The sequence below is a fragment of the Periplaneta americana genome, chromosome 6 (genome assembly GCF_040183065.1).
Source record: "Periplaneta americana isolate PAMFEO1 chromosome 6, P.americana_PAMFEO1_priV1, whole genome shotgun sequence".
NCBI lineage: Eukaryota > Metazoa > Arthropoda > Insecta > Blattodea > Blattidae > Periplaneta > Periplaneta americana.
Window position 1 is genome coordinate 91,394,359 of NC_091122.1, and position 18,652 is coordinate 91,413,010.

The 18,652-nt window shown below is 34.9% G+C and overlaps 1 protein-coding gene across 1 annotated transcript in view; it reads left to right on the top strand.

Moving 5' to 3' along the window:
• The window catches only part of LOC138701492 (transmembrane protein 145-like), a 39,393-nt gene that overhangs the window by 1,455 nt on the left and 19,286 nt on the right, over positions 1 to 18,652 (top strand). Inside the window, exons 3-4 of the mRNA XM_069828410.1 lie at positions 6,287 to 6,361; positions 14,852 to 14,926. Coding sequence (XP_069684511.1) covers positions 6,287 to 6,361; positions 14,852 to 14,926 — 150 coding nt within the window. The remainder of the gene's footprint in view (positions 1 to 6,286; positions 6,362 to 14,851; positions 14,927 to 18,652) is intronic.

An 18,652-nucleotide genomic window follows, 5' to 3' on the forward strand; every position in this document is an offset into this window, starting at 1 on the left:
CATGAAAACAGGACAGTTGTTACAGATCAGCTCATTTCCTCCTGTTTTGAAAATAAGCTCATAACATTATTGGATATAAACACAGAATTTTTTCCGTCCTCTACAAAAGTTCCAAATAAATTAAAAGAAATAATAAAAAAGTAATGCTAAATCATAAAGTTGGCATAATCTACTTGTTATTACATTTATTGTAGGTGGCTGCAACATCTGTTTTATTTATAGAACCTCTGTTTTACGTAAGTTATGCAATAATAAAATTGTTGAAAATATATCATGACTAATTCATTCTAATGAACAAACTGCAAGTGAATTAGCTCATATGAATCAATCACTCATGCCTATACGTCATGTGTTGGTACTTTTTCCAGTTTTCCTTAGCGACTTAATGTCATATTTATATTTACTTACTTACTTACTTGCTTTTAAGCAACCCGGAGGTTCATTGCCGCCCTCACATAAGCCCGCCATTGGTCCCTATCCTGAGCAAAATTAATCCATTCTCTATCATCATATCCCACTTCCCTTAAATCCATTTTAATATTATTTTCCCATCTATGTCTCGGCCTCCCTAAAGGTCTTTTTCCCCCCTGGCCTCCCAACTAACACTCTATATGCATTTCTGGATTCGCCCATACGTGCTACATGCCCTGCCCATCTCAAACGTCTGGATTTAATGTTCCTAATTATGTCAGGTGAGGAATACAATGCGTGCAGTTCTGTGTTGTGTAACTTTCTCCATTCTCCTGTAACTTCATCCCTCTTAGCCCCAAATATTTTCCTAAGAACCTTATTCTCAAACACCCTTAATCTATGTTCCTCTCTCAAAGTGAGAGTCCAAGTTTCACAACCATACAGAACAACCGGTAATATAACTGTTTTATAAATTCTAACTTTCAGATTTTTCGACAGCAGACTGGATGATAAAAGTTTCTCAACCGAATAAATAACACACATTTCCCATATTTATTCTGTGTTTAATTTCCTCCAGAGTATCATTTATATTTGTTACTGTTGCTCCCAGATATTTGAACTTCCCCACCTCTTCAAAAGATAAATCTCCAATTTTTATATTTCCATTTCGTACAATATTCTGGTCACGAGACATAATCATATATTTTGTTTTTTCGGGATTTACTTCCAAACCTATTGCTTTACTTGCTTCCAGTAAAATTCCCGTGTTTTCCCTAATCGTTTGTGAATTTTCTCCTAACATATTCACGTCATCCGCATAGACAAGCAGCTGATGTAACCCGTTCAATTCCAAACCCTTTCTGTTATCCTGGACTTTCCTAATGGCGTACTCTAGAGCAAAGTTAAAAAGTAAAGGTGATAGTGAATGTCCTTGCTTTAGCCCACAGTGAATTGGAAACGCATCTGACAGAAACTGACCTATACGAACTCTGCTGTACGTTTCACTGAGACACATTTTAATTAATCGAACTAGTTTCTTGGGAATACCAGATTCAATAACAATATCATATAAAACTTCTCTCTTAACCGAGTCATATGCCTTTTTGAAAAATGTCATATTTATAGGAACATTAGGCCTATATTTAAATTACTAAAAATTCATTTCAAAAGAAAAGGGACAAAATTAGATTTTCAGTCGAACCAATGTCAGGGATGACATATAGAATGAGGAATTTCTTTTCCAGCTGTAATGTATGGTCATTTTATCAACAGAACAGGAAGTGATTAATGGCTTACAAATGAAGGGTGTGGGAAGAAAACAAGGAATGTCAAAACGTCATTATCGAGAAAAACAAATTTAATACTTGAATATTCCTGGTTTTTAACCAGTGTACCAAATGTTTAATGTTACCTTACAGGTACATTTCCACTTTTAAATTTGTTGTGATTGGACAGTTCTGTAGTCCCAGTATGCTATCCTACTATAAAATCGCTAAAAATGGACATTCCGACCATTTTTTCTCCCCAAAACCTTTCAAATTATTTAATTTTAAATTTAACCTCTTGGTTCTGAGACATTTGTTGTTTTATTTTTAAAGTTCAATATAATTCCACATTTGAAAAAATTCTGCAGGTTACAGTTAGGACACAAATGCAGGTATATCATACAGTTCCAAACAGATACAAATGTTGATTCTATAAATTTGTTTCATTTGATAGTGCTTTATTATGAACATGCAGGATTCATTTAATTGTTATCAATAACATGAAGGTACGGTTCGTAGATCAGCTTAAACTCTTGAGTTTTACAACTTTAAAAATTGTCGTTTAATTCAGTCTACAGTCATTATTAATCGCTTGGTATTAAATTATGATTTGAATATCGATTTTAAATGTAAACACCATATAGTCAGGTGAGGATATAACTACAATATTAACATTGTGTTGACATTAACTTTCACTCTGTTCGAGCCAAAGTATGGTTAGCTGATGACTTCTCAAGAAAAGGATCCCTTGTAAATCATAATGAGATTTGAGGTGGAGTGAAAATGTGACATGTTTCCTGTGCGTACTTGCATCTAGCCTGTCATTCTTCTTCTACTCTTACTCCTGTTTCTTCACGTCACTTCATCATTCCTTAATAGACCAGTGATTTAGAAGGTTAATTAATAATGATAATAAAAAACAAGATTACAATATTTTATTTTTATTTAATTTAATTTATTAGTCTGAATCATACCTCTGATTGAAGTTCTGGCTGATATGTACTTCTATTATCAGGCAGTACATCTCACTTGATGATATGTGTCCGAGGAAGAACAATTGTTTGTATATATCTGAAGTCTGATTAGTGTAACATATAGCTAATTGGCTATGTATGCAATGGAGAGGGAAAGGAACTGACCACACTACCTTATTATCTTCTGGCCTAGTTGCCTCGTAAGTGGTGTCTTATTAGTATCACTTGTGAGATGCAGACCTGTCCTCGGACAGTTGACTAAACAACAACAACAAACAACAGTCTGACCCAATATTTTGGATTTGCCTTGCAATACAGAATAACTCACAATAAAATTTAAAATGAAAAATTATATAAGCAGGTTTCAAACAAAGAAGTTAAGACATATAGAGAAAAATAGAATCTAGTACAATTTAAATTGAGTATACACCATAAAGATGCTGGCGAAATATCACTACAGAAAATTGTATTATGGTGGTGACGATGGCATCTTGAAGATCTCTCTTAGCTTGTATTTTTCCCTCCACTTTACAAAAGTTTCGGAATGGTGACTCTCAGTCCAAAGAAGAGACTGGTAACTGTGATTTTTTCAATGTCGTATTTCACTGTTAGGTACTGAATCGTGGGCTTGTAGATTTTCTTTTTCTCTTCATTCATTTCAGGTGGTTGAGGGGCTGAGATTTCAAATCTGATCATAGGATCAATTATTTCAGCTATCTGTTTATTTCTATTTATAGCTATGATATCGATCCTATGATTGCTCCCACCATCAGCAATACAATGAACTTCCTCGTGAACTTTTAGATTTTTGGATCTAAGTGCATCTGTGATCATAGAACATATGGTGTTGTAACGTTATATTCTGAGTACTTCTCCCACGCATATGTGAAAAAAAGTTTCATACTCACTGCAGTGACTACATTGGGTTGTGTGTGTACAGCTACCAAGGAGAGAATGTACTGGTGCCACCGCCGCAATATTTTTAGGATTTCTCTCCACTCAGAACTTGATAATCTTTCATGCTTGATGATCCACGAGTTGGCTGCAGGTACTTCTTCAAACAATACAACTCCTTTTCCTTTCTGGGGATATGCATACCAGGTTTTAAATTCACGGTGCCGAAGATGTTGCCTTAATTGTTTCATGGATCCTGTAGCCTCATCTATGCTCACTTGCAATTCCGACAAGCAACAGGTTCTTATAGTTTCGTAGTTCCGTACAGCATTAACGTGCTGGTCATTTAGGTTTTCTAGCTTGGTACTGATGTTGAGTTGCTGCATATAGGCTTCCCATGTAGCACGCACACTGACAATTCTTTATATTTGGTTATAATGTTATGCAGAATTATTTCTCTAATTATATAAAATTTGTCCTAATCTCGCAATATGAAACATTCTTTCGTTACGATTTATGCAACATATTATATATTGCGACAGTTTAAATTGTTCTTGTTTATGTTTATTTTTAATGTAATTAACAAACACATCCACCGAGTAGAATATATAACTCTCAGACTTGCTTCAATTCACTTTTTTAAGTTACAGTAGAGTCCTGATTATTCGGACTATACAGATCGAGGGCAACCTGGATAAGCAAAAATCCGGATAATATGGACGATGAGAGTGCTATGTGTTTTTGATCCTGTAATCTTAAAGGGACAAAGGTCGGACCCAGTAATGTAGACAGATGTTACTCACATATAGGCTACATAATAAATGAGTTTTTATCCATAATACAGTACAGTGATGTAATTGACTTTAAAAAACTTTGTTGTTGTTTAGTGCTGTATATACGTAACATAGGGGAGACTGTTGTACCTTTAAACACTTTTTAATTTTTATTTTTTTTTTTTAATTTTGAGAAAAGATTTTTTTACAATAAAAAATGCTTCAAATAATTATTGAAGATTCCTTTACAACTTCCTGCATGTATTTTCCTATTTTACCGATCTATTAAGGATGGAAAAAAATAAAATGAAGGAATATGTAATGTGTTCAAAGGTACAACAGGTTCATGTACCTTCGAACATACCCTCTTGTACCTTGGAACACATGGCATATAGGTGGGAATATAGCTGTAAAAACTGACAATCATATTTAAAATGTATTTGCCATCATAAACCAGAGCAGGCTTCTCTGATTGAGATTTTATTTCCTGGAGGAGCAATAACTGCTTCAACAGCTTTCTTCAAGGCATCCAGATCAACTGGGGACCTCTTAACTCCACACTTACTTCGTGACATGATCTTAAAATAAAACAAAAACTGATAGTATCGTGTACCTTGGAACATGTTCCATGGTAAAATAAAACAAAAACTGATAATATCGTGTACCTTGGGACATGTTCCTTGGTACAAGATGTTTTGTGTTCAAAGGCACAAGAGGGTGCACGTTTAAACAAATAGTAAACAAATAGGACTCCCAAAACGAGAGATTCGAATAAATTTTGGAAATTAAAATATATTATTGCTCACCAGATGATAGGGAACACATTATACTTGATTGATTATAACAAATACAATCTGGTTTTGTGCTAGAAAACATATATCAATGAACGAAATGTTTAATTTTGGTACTAAAAATGGTTTTGTCCACAGAACTTACACTTTGCAATAAATCAAACCGAAACTATGACCAGAGCTACTTAGTGGCTTTCTCTACAGTCTACTTCAGTTTGAGTCCTCTAGGTAGCAGCAAAAATTAAAAAAAAAAAAATGTTCAAAGGTACACTATGCTAAAGGTACAACAGTCTCCCCTACACTACTGTAATTAAAAAAATAGCAATCTGATAACACGGAAGGCCAGGTAATCAAAGTCCAGGTAATCTAGACTCTACTGTATTTTGTTGTGTTGAAAGTTCAGTGAAGAATTTTATGTTTTACCGTAATGATAGACCTTAACCACTCATGTATACTGATGTACGAGTATACTATGAAACAATTTTTCAAGAATATAAATTACACAGAAAATGAGTACTTCAGTTATAAGTAAAAAAAAAGCGTATTTGAATCACATTACATTTTAATACTTCATGGGAGCTGTAGACCAGTCATAGGGTAAATACATGGTTTCAATACTGTGTGGAAGGAATGTTGGTGGTTTCAAATCATGCCTCAGATGTGACTCTTCATAGGTATGTTTTTAATGTAATTTCCCTTGGCATCACAGCTGGAATTCTTCTGTCATGATGATTCCTCGTCAAGAGAATCCAAACTTTGTTAGATCGAAATGCACCTTCCATAAGCTTCCAGATAAGTGGATGAATGGATGAATATAATAGCAATATTTCACTAGCATATAAATTACTCCAATACCGTCATTTCCCATAACTATAGTCCTGGAACACAAGTATGGTTCACGATACAACCATATATAGAACATTGTAGAAGTAACATAGGCCGTTCGTAGATAGCTGTAGTGACTTGACTTCAAACTACAGTACAGCAAAAATTTAGATAAACGAGGTACTACGTTATGGAGTACAAAATTTGAATGGACCATAGTTGTGTTCCAGGACCATAGTTATGGGAAATGACGGTATTTCATTCTGATCTAATGCAGATGATAAATTTGGTGCAGTATTTCCTAAGAATATGAAAAGCATTTGTATAAATGAATATATAATTTATGTTTCCAGAACTGGGCATTTGTTGCACGCTTCTGCTTTCTGTCAGAGGAAGGACAGTTTGAGTATATGATCGAATATGAAGCGGTAAGTTAAAGAAGAACTCTTGACACCTAAATGATACCAGTGTTCAGATATAATACATAATTTTTAATGTAAAAATTGGTACTGGTATCACGAAGAGGATACACACTTTATTATTTTTCGTTTTACGTCTTTTTCAACTGGGCCTACTGTATCTAGAGGTATCAGGATAAGTTATGCAGCACTTGTAGTCAGTCACCTTGAGGACATAAATTAAGTAATAAGGTTTCACTATATAATTTATTTCAAGAAATAGTCTGCCCAGGCATCCTGGGTTGCCAAAAACACAGAATAACACACATATAAGAATAGTAATGATTACAGTGAGATAGATGAGCCAAATTTAAATGTGAACTAGGAGCTTAAGTTTAAGAAATAATAAATTTGTACATATATTTGTAACAATCACACACTAACGAATAGAAAAGGGGGGGGGGGTATTATGATATTCCGTATAAATGATTTTTCAGAATTGCCACAGACCCTTTAATGGTTGAAGTAATTATTTTTGGAATGATGTCATGGATTCCAAATGTTTTGATAGTGTTTACAGTTGATCGTGGGATGGTGCCCCTCACTCCGATCATTAAACCATGTACTTCCCAGGTGCCTTCCATCTGATATTTTTCTCGAAAATACGGAATAGTAGGCTCATAAATTTGTTGTTTTTCTTTGTTGACCTCGGATGGTTGGGTCTGGCTCATCTCAAATCTAACAGTTGGGTCCAGTATAAAGCCTTTACTATTAGTCTTGTCTAGAGCCACGATGTCCGCTCTTCTAATTCCGCCGCCTTTAGACGCAACGCAGTGCACCTCTTCATGGACCTCGAAGGATTTGTTTCTAAGGGCTTGTGCTATTAGTTTTCGGATGTTATGATGGCGTGAATTTCTCAGGAGTTCTCCATGCTGACAGGATCCTAGGACGTGTGCTAAGGTTTCAATCTCGTTGCAGTATCTGCAACGGAAACCGTCCAAGGATCTCCCATGAAGACTTCTCACTGGTGCTACGTTAGCATTCATCTTAATTGCGTCCCGCCATTCAGAGGAAGATAGACCCTCCTTAGAAAAAATCCATTTATTTCCGGGAGTATATTCTTGAAATAAACTAACACCTTTTCCTTTATGTGGAAGCGCACACCATTTGTCGTACTCTTATTTCCTAAGATTTTGTCGTAGTTTATGGACATTGATGTTACTTATATCCAGATCTTCAGGTGGAATTTTTAACTTCCTGGAACATACTTTCTTTTCTGCTGCTATGTTCCTTGTAGAAACGACAAGAGGATTCGAGGTTCTCAATAATGTGTTGCAAATATTGAGATGCTGTAAATATGCTTCCCATTGAGCTTTGAAAAGGCTGAGACCCTTATATTTACGTTCGGTGTACAACATCGCGTCGGGCGTGTCTCCTGGCAAACATAAAATTTCCTTCACCGAACTTTTAATTAACTTATCCACATCTTCGAGAAACCGGTCAGAAAGCTGGTGAAGGGGAGCATTTTGAAGAGGATAAACAAGTATAGGCCAAATATACATATTTAAAACATTGAGTTTTTGTTCTGGTTTCAGAAGATAAGTAGATGTTAAAGCTTGGATCTTATTATTTAAATTATTGATTACTTTGGCAATGTCAAACTTAATTTCATCAGAAAAATTAATCCCAAGGTATTTGATTCGTTCATCTCCATCAATACTATTAACAATTGATCCTCCAAGATTCAATGTCGTACTACTTAATTTTCCTTTCTCGATAACGATGGTTTGAGTTTTAGATTCATTTAGACTTAATCCGATCTACTGTAATGACCGTTTTGTCATGGTAAATATTTCAGATGCAGCAATTGTACTTTTAGCAACAAGTGCAATATCATCCGCAAATCCTAATGTTACTACATTATTTAGATCCGATACAAGGTCATATCCAAATTCTTCAGCCACACTAGGCTCGGATAATTCATAAAAAATGTGGTCTATGCTGAGATTAAAAAGCATTGGGGAAAGAGGAGCGCCTTGCATAACCCCTTGTTTAAACGGTATGGGTTTTGTTTTATGGATTCCAACCTCTATCTGGGTTTCATTTCCACACTGTAAATTTATAATTAAATCCTGTAATTTTTGGGGAAGGGCAGAATTGTGAATGACAGATTCCAAATGCCGATGTCCAACAGTATCATAAGCTTTATGCACATCAAGAAACAAGATGGTGACATCTTCTTTTTCGATTTTGGCCTTACGAAGAACTGAATTTAATATAGAGGCATTAATCTGTGCACCAGCAGTAGATACAAATCCTCGTTGGTTTTCATTAAATTCTACGTATTGTTGCATTCTTGAACAAAGACACCTCTCCAAAACTCTTCGAATTACTGAACAAGTGGTTATAGGTCGATAATTATTTGGGTCCTTTTTTTCCTCCACCTTTATATATAAGAACAGTTCTAGCTTTCCGAAAAAAATTAGGTACCCAATTGTGTGATAACATTTTAGTTCCTATTAATGCTAAAATTACTGCAACTTTTTCACATTTAATAGTTCGCATCAATATTTTATCTGGTCCTGCAGAAGTGTCAATCGAAATACCTTGCATAGCTTTAAGAATTTCTTCCTTACTAACAGTATCCAGAAATTTGTTGTTAATATCATCTTTGTCAACTTCAGTAATATGGTTCGGATAATTATCCAAGTGATGGTGGTTTACATTATTAAATTTATTATTAAACGTAGTTTCAATCTCATTTACCGGAATACTTAAAGGACATTTCTTTGGTTCAAATATTCGACGAACTGCTTTCTTTCTTTGGTTATAATATAGGAATTGTGTCACCTGGTAATTGTATTTTTCTAGTCTGACTTGCTTTTCTCGTTTGGATTTCCTTTGCGGATTTGTGGTTTCAGTATAGTGTCTATTATTATTTTTGAAGTCACCACGTCTGCGTGCTAGATAATACCGCGTGGCGGGGTGTTTGGGGCCTGGGAGAAAATGATGAGCAGTACCAAGAAAATCTTTGAAAACTTCCGTATATTTTTGAAAGTTTTCCTCGTCCATATTACTCTGAAAAATTTGAATCCACTCATCCAAATTTTGTTGAAACCCATGAACATCATTTTTGTCTGAAACATTCTCACTCTCGAGATTAGGGAGTGGTATCTCCTGTATATCAAGGGAAACATTCTGATTATTAGAATTATAACTAGAACATAGATTAGTACGAAATTCTTCCGGATGAGCTTTAGCAATATGCTGCTTAACACCTTTGAAAAATTTATTACAATGAGGACAGATGTTAAGTGCAGTTGACCGTATACCATGAGCCACTTTCATGTGCTTATGAATACCCCTTTTATCATACAACTTTTTGCAATAAATACATCCAATTTTATTTTGTCGTAATGATGAATCATTATCATCAGGTTGATTAGTAGCACTAATATGTGTAGAAATATCGTAAGGATTTTCTGCTGCTGCTGGGGTAATATTCAGCGAAGAATCTTCTGATGTGTGACATCTCGAAATGTGGGTATTGATGCCTCGATGAGTAAAAGATTTATCACATAAAGTACAAGTGACAGAAGAAGTGTTAGTAAAATCAAATGGAGTAGACAGAGGGATGTTGGTTGACATCACTGATAAATTAAACTAAAACGCGTAAATAAACTACACAAAAACGAAATAAAACGAATTAATGTTTGTAAGCACTGTTGCTATGTAAAATCAACAAGCCTATAAAGTCACTAGAAAACACACTGAATTTCTTGAAGATTCACATGATGAAAAACTTTCCTAATATACACATGAACAAACGAAATAAGAAAGTCTTCGAATAATCAAGAATTAATCCAGTTAAGGATATTAATCACATAATAAACGTTTGAAATGAAAGAGCACACATTGATCAAACCATGGCCTTCCAAGTTACATAAACTACCAGTAACCGACTTCACTGCAATGATCTTTTCTTCATTGAAGTGCAGTCACAGCTTAGTTGGCTGACGGCTTCTCACGATTGTTTTAACGTACAGTATTACAATTTGGGATAATGGAAATGACATACCTAAAGTTCTTAAATTTCAAAACAAAGCAATTCGCATTTTGCTGGCTCGGCATATGATGCTTATTGCAAACCTCTATTTAAAAAGGAAGGTATTTTAACTAGTGTTAATATTCACGTTTTTAGATGCCTATAAATAAATAATATAATCCGTGGCGCTACAGTCCGTGAAGGGCCTAGACCGACCAGCCGACTGCTGGCCTCACGCCCACATGTCGAAGCAGAGGTGGACGATCATCCAGCCAGAATGAAGGTATCGTGTGGTTAGCATGATGATCCCCCCAGCCGTTATAGCTGGCATTCGCAATCGGTTTTCGCTACCTATCGTAGCTCCTCAAGTGCATCACGATGCTGGGTGGGCACTGGTCCCATACACTGGCCGAAATTTCATGAGAAAATTTCTTCTCCCATGAGGACGCGAACCAGCACGCATTCCGTAACGCGAGTCCTAGGCAGGATGCCTTAGACCACGACGCCACGGCGCTGGACTTTAGATGCCTATTGAATATTTTTAAAAAATTTTAATAACTCTACTTTTGTATCAACTGTTCACAGTTACCCTATAAGGCAAAATTATCATCTTGTGGTACCCAATGTCAGATTGTCAAAATCTGAAACCTGGTACAACTCGATTGTCATCGCTTTTTGAACAAATTACCACAAGAGTCTTCCAATGTTAGTTTTTTTTAATATCAAGAAGGCATCACACAAATAGCTTATCGATAATCCTTTTTATTCTTTAAATTACTTTTTACAGTTAAGGGAATGTTAATATGTTTTAATAGAAGTACTATAAAATTGTATTTGCATTTTATTGTTGTATTGTATTTATTTTTGACCATGTCTTGCTCACGGCAAGAATGTGTATAATAATAATAATGATAATAATAATAATAATAATAATAATAATAATAATAATAAAAATATGCGATTTACTGTGACAGCTAAAGTACCTCATTCATTCATAGTGTTCTGCCCAAGGGTAGGTCTTTCACTTCAAACCCAGCATTCTTAAGACTTTACTATTTTCTGCCTTCCTCTTTGTCTCTTCACATGACCCATATATCTTAATGTCGTCTATCATCTGATATCTTCTTCTGCCACAAACTCTTCTCCCGTTCACCATTCCTTCCAGTGCATCCTTCAGAAGGAGTTTCTTCTCAACCAGTGACTCAGCCAATTCCTTTTCCTCTTTCTGATTAGTTTCAGCATCATTCTTTTTTCATCCACTGTTTCCAACATAGCTTCGTTTCTTATTCTGTCTGTCCATTTCACACGCTCCATCCTTCTCCATATCCACATTTCAAATACTTCTAGTCGCTTCTCTTCACTTCGTCATAATGCCCATGTTTCTGCCTCATAGAATGCCACACTCCACACAAAGCACTTCACTAGTCTCTTCCTTAGTTCTTTTTCCAGAGGTCCTCAGAAGATGCTCCTTTTTCTATTAAAAATCTTCCTTTGCCATTGCTATTCTCCTTTTGAATTCTTGGGAGCAGCTCATGTTACTGCATATAGTACACTCCAAGTATTTGAAGCTGTCTACTTGCTCTACTGCCTCATTTAGAATTCGCAAGTTTACCTTCTTTACTTTTCTGCTTATGACCATGATCTTCGTCTTGATGGCATTTATCTTCATTCCATACTGCTCACAGCTGTCATTTAGTTCCAGTAGCATATCCCTTAGTATCTTTATCTTCTGCTAACAATGCCAAATCTTATACACTTTATTTTTCTTCTTCCTACTATCACTCCTCCCATATTCTGTAAACAGTTCTTCATTATATCCTCCAAGTAGATGTTGAACAGAGTAGGTGATAAAGGGCATCCTTGTCGTACTCCTCTCCCTATTTCACTTCCTTCATTCTCCTATCCTGACTTTAACTCGTTTCATATAAAGGTTACTGAACAGTTTCCTCTCTTTCCAAGCCACGCCAATTTTCTTCAGGATCCCCATCAGTTTATTCCAGTTCTCTCTGTCAAATGCCTTAGTAGTGCTTGAGAAATGGTTACATGCTTGCCAGAAACCACGCTAGCAGTGGATCACAAGTCACCTGCCGTTTTCTCTCCTCATGTCATAATAATGTCTCTATAGCTTTACAGGATATTTTTGCTATTCTTTATATGAAAATCTGAATACTGAAAATCAGAAGAAGAATTTTTCCGAATGAACCATTGCTACAAACAAGTACCCGTACCAGTAATTTTTATTCTAGTCCACAGGTTAATTGTGCACTGGTGAGGAACGTGTATTAGCATTGTAATTATAGTCTAGGCCTACTGTTAAGCATTAGTTTAATTCCTTTTCTGTTTACCGAAACTTGAAATAATATATATATATGAATTATTATTATTATTATTATTATTATTATTATTATTATTATTATTATTATTATTATCATCAACAACAAGATAGGCCATTTGGCTTGTTTCGTCTCAGAAGTTGTCTTCCCAACGACGCCTAGGTCTGCCGATATCATGCACCCCTGTTGGGCGATATTGCAGAACCTGTTTTACTAATCTTTCATCCGGCATCCGGGATATATGTTCCTTCCACTGAACTTGATTTTCTTCTATTCTCTTATTGAAACAAAAAATATTCAGGTATGCTCCTAAATCTTCACTTGTGATCTCTAAGAGTACATCCAGCGACATATCTTAAGAATCTCATTTCAGCTGTCTCTATTATTATTATTATTATTATTATTATTATTATTAAAGAAATATGCTCAGGTACTACCAAGAAATTTATAAATTTCTCATGTAGGCCTGTTGCTTGACAAGAATCTGTTCTTTTGCTTATAGCAGCATTTCTCAAACTATTGCCCGTGGACCACCTGTGGTCCTCGAGGTCTGCCCTTGTGGTCCTTCAAAAAAGGCAGAAGAAAAAATAAAATTCAAACGAATTGCGTATCACTCTATAGCTGAAAATTTTAGAGTTTGGAAATGACACATGGCAATCGCCTTTCACTTTTTCTCCCAGTACTGACATTTTATGAAATTTATTACCCTATACGTCTACCGACTTCCTACTCTACTTTCAACAACAAAAGAGAGATTTAAAGCACTACTATGAATGTGGTGTTTCTTGCCATCTTTTCCCTCCACATCTGGCGCTGTGCCTGTAACCCAGCCAGGGACCATCCAAATTCATAATAGAGGACCGAATCTTTTCATGTATTTATGACTTTCTTAATAGTTTTGCCGACACCCAGTCTGCACATTGAAATGGTCAAGTACTGTACCTTGTACACCAATAATACAACTCTGAGGTCACAATTTGAAACTTATTTTCCAAGTAAATATGACAAATTTTCATGGGTTCGTGATCACTTTCATTGCGATATTGAAACTAACAAACTGTCATTGAGTGAAAGAGAACAGTTAATTGAACTCTCGAATGAGATGACTTAAAAATGAAATTTCTAGCGGAAGGTATGGTTAATTTCTGGACCTCATCATAAGTGAAAACAGCATAAAATGAACTATACAATGGTGCTTTAGAGATTATAATTCAGCTTGCTTCTACGTATCTGTGTGAGAAAGGGTTTTCATCACTAACTCTAATAAAACACAGTAGGCTACTGAAATCGATTCAATGTATGTGACGATCTCCGACTTAAGCTTACCAGCATATGTCCAAATATAGAACAATTGTGCAAGAATCGGCAGGCTCATCCATCTCATTAATGTACTAATATTTATTTATTTTTTTTAGTTAATAAGTTAAAGATTATCCAAACTCTAATAGCCTTGAATTATTAAAGAAACAAAAATAAATTTTCTTCTATTAACACTTAGCTTAATTAATTAATACTAGTATAAAATTAATTTAATTTCATTCATTTTAATTAATTAATTCTAATTTTAAATATAAATATATTGGTATTAAAATATGCCACAAACATGATAAATTTGTTTTCGAAGGGAACAAGAGTAAGGTGGTCTGCAGAACTGTTCTGATTTAAAAAGTGGTCCCCATTTCTAAAAAGTTTGAGAAACGCTGGCTTATAGTATCCTGAATATACCGATTAAATTTTCCATAAGTCTGTAATGTTAGTAACAATTGTTGAAGTAGAAAATAAATTATTGTTGCAATATTTTGTAACAATAAAACGTTTTTGAAATGACATTTAAATGAACACGGAAGTTAAAAACAACATCCTGTTGTCAAGGTTAGCATTAACATTGCTGAGCTGGTGTTTTGCTTATATAAGCATGCTACATAATATCCTGCAATATCCTGTTACTAAGATTAGCATTCACATTGCTTAATTGCAGTGAACTATTTCCATGATAAATGTTCGGCAAGGATGTACCTAGCTAAATAACTGATGTCTCTTCCCTAAATTCATGCTGTTTCTATCCCTTCTGCCATTCAGTCCTACTGTATGTTAGTTTTGATATGACTGTTTGTCACTACCAGTGTTTCATTGTATTCGCAGGAATATGCAGTGCAGAATCTGCTGCTGTACTATGATTCAGCTAACCAGTGGCCTGCGGTGTACAAGACTCAGAAGGTGAGCAACTTCATTCATTTACCCTTTCAATTGATACTGCAAGGAATTAAGTGTAAAAACTTAATTGAAGTTCAAATAAATGGTATTATGCTGTTTTAAGAATTTGAAAATGCATATTTATAAATCATTTTTTAGTTTCAACAAATAGACTATAACTGACAACCAGTAGGAATGATTTAAAATTTAAATCGTAACTGAAATTGATAGCCAGGAGACAAATGGCTAGACCAGTGATTCTCAACTGGGAGGGTCCGAAGAGCAATTATTGTGGGGAGGAGTCGCGAACAAAATATATTAATAATAATAATAATAATAATTATTATTATTATTATTATTATTATTAAAAGTTGTTCTATTAAGAATTAAACATGTTAGGTGTAATTGTTCTGTGTGTGTGAGGTCCATAAAATTTTCAAGAGATTCACAGATTTTTAGATGTTCCATGTCCATAGCATCTTCTTTATTGCACAATAAACATTTATCAGAGTCCAATAAGCCGATTCGATGTAGATGTTCTGTAAGACAGATAATAATTATTATTGTAGAGTATTCAGAAGAAGGAAGTTCACTATGATATATATTTTTTTACCTTGTACAGAGGAAGGACCCGAAGTCTTACACTGCAGCTTGAGGCTTATTGTGCATACCACTCCTATTCTGTGAATGATTGGCTAGCCGAACAGCCGCGCTCTTATACAAGTACAGCACGTCACACTGTGAACTTAACCTAGGCTATTGTATGGTTGATGATATGTGAATTAATGATGGCGAAATTTTTTGTCAATCTGAAGGATTATTTAAAATATTTAAAAGTCAATAATTTTATTGAGTAGCTTATATAAAAATCCTGCCACTCTATATACATAACATTTCGAAAATCAGGTATTGATATTCCTGCATTCGTCATGACACTGCTTCAAATGTCATCAGATTCGAGATTCCAAAACAAGCAAAACCTGCTATATCAGAACTGCTCACTATTCACAGCTCACAGTGCAAAATTCCTTCGTAAGAAATGCATCCCCCACCACTGCTTACTGTCACATCATAGTCTAGTATATACAGTCACGAAGCTTGAGTTGTGAGGGTGCTAGGAACAATAGACTGTGCCGATACTATTTCGCATTGTCTGTAATAAGGTGATATTAGCGATCCTAGTAGTTAGAAACTATCTATGGATGCATATTTACTACGTATTGAGCTTCGTGACTGTATATACTAGACTGTGGTCTCACTATCTCTGTCTCTCTCCTTCACTCTGTCTCACTCTGCGCTCTGTAGCAGCGCACAATACTCGTAGGATTGTAGGTGTATTTTACATATGACACATTTTCTATAGCAAAAGTGCAAGTTAACACTTCTTTTATTTATTCACGTTTTGCAGTCTTGAAATAATGCCAGTAATATCAGGGGCAATTGTTGGACTAGTGGAGAGCCTTAAAATATATATTTCAGGTTTGCCTCTGTCAGACCCTATTGCAGTCTATGTTTCATATTTTTAAACACAGAGGAAAATCTTTCACATACATAGGTCTAAGTTTACCCGAACATGGACAACACTTTGACTACTTCTCAATGGAGTCTAGGGAAGTCTAGTTTGCAGAAAGTGCGATAAAATGCAAGCAAATTCCACTCTGTGTAAAATATGCCCTATTGCTGTAACTTCAGGAGTTCTAATAAATTGCAAATGTTCTGGAGCATCTTTCGTGTTTATGGAAAATGGCCTTACAAAGACATCATACATGAAGCACAGTCCTGTGATGTCCTGAAAAACAAGTTTTAGGAATAGAAATATAGCCCTACACATGTAAATTATGTTTTTTTGTAAATAAAAGAACTGTTCATAATAATAAAGTAGCAATAATAATAATAATAATAATAATAATAATAATAATAATAATAACCTGTAGCAGGAAAGATAATATAAGGTCTGGCCAAAGAGATGCAAATATTCTACTTCAAAAACATCGAGATAACATGTACCAGTACTGAAATATTCATTATAGACATAATCCAGCATCAATCAATGAAAAGTTTTGACAGATTACACTCAGAAATGTGTACTAATTTTTCCAGACTACAGCACTCAGTAACTCTCACTTTCAGTCATTACATACATCCTAACTTCCTCAATTTTATTTTGTTTGGTAGTTTTTATACTCGTATTATCAAAGAATTGTGGTGTTTGTTTAAATGTTAGAACCCAGTTAATAAGAATGTAGTGGTGGTGGTGGTGGTGGTGGTGGTGTGGCAGTGGCAGGGGCGGGGATGGTGCCAGTAGTGGTAGTGAGGAATTATAACGAGAACAACACCGCAACAACAGAGTTGGAATTTATGAAAATACCTACGTTATTTGTAATGTCCACGTGCCATGTGGAAGAACAAGAAAAGAAACTGAAAATGAAAGCTAAAAGATTGGAAACTGATCGAGCATTAGGTTATAATGATTGAGGAATCACTATTGTGGTAGGCCTACGGTTTTGAAGACTGATATGTTTGGACTATAGACGTGGCAAGACTGAATTGTTGTTGTTGTTTGTTTAACTGTCCGAAAGTCTTATGATAACATAATATTGGTAAGAAAGTCGAAAAAAAAGTGATGTAGGCCTAGAAGTGGAAGGCGGATTTTTGTGGATTAAATATAAATCAGGATCTTTCACAACATAATGGTTCCCTCAGAGCAATACAACATAATTTTAATCACCATTCTCATATTTACATATTGGAAAAGTAACATTTTCTGTTACAGTAAACAGCATTATTAGGAACAGTGCACATGATGTGGCAGTAGGCTTATTTTTATTATTTGATGGAGTCTTGTGTGTAACTTAAGTATCAGTACAGTATTCACTCAAAATTAATTGTTTTGATTTATTCATTAGTCTTCGCAGTTTGAAATATTCCTTATTCCATAATTAATTAATTAATTACAAACTGCCCCCCATTGAGGATAGCTCTTACAAACTCAGCACTGTACCGGTATATCCTCAAAAAATAAGTATACATATGTAAACATAGATAATAATTAAATTTAAAAAAAGAAACAATGAAAAGGGCATGGAAAATTACAATTGTTATTAGTATAGCACCATGTGATTAATCAGGATTTGATAGGGTTTTTTTAACACAGTTATGGGTCATTCCACAGTAAGAGGTCCTGTGACTAACACTGTATTTTATTATTGTTTACTCAGTAAATAATAATATCGCATTGAGCTAATATGAAATTAGTAGCAGATTTTGAGCTGGATAAAACTAAAAAAACAGAACATGAATATATTTATTAGTTTTAGATACATAACATCCTGAATGTCCTGTGACTAACGAAACTTACTGTGCTAAAATTGCTTTCATTTTCAGACTAGATATCCATTCACTAGTCAAAAGCCCTTTCTTATTAGCAATCCAAGTGTTGGCAGCTGTTACTTCGCTGTATATCTCAACACTTTTTCCCCATCCTGAAAGGGTCTTCCATGATTCGTATTCATGGCCCCGCAATTCTTCTCGAAAATTTCGAATTGTAGCTTTAGTAAAGTCTTCGGGAAAAGAAAGGCAGAGGGAATCACACGATTTGAGTTCAACATCTAACTGTTTCATCATGTTAATATACGGATTATCTGCTCTGACAGACGTTACAATGTTGAAGAAAATCTTCCTATGAAGTGTGTATTAACTGAAGTCATTTCAACTTTTTACTAGCATAGTACAGTATGCTATTTGGCATAT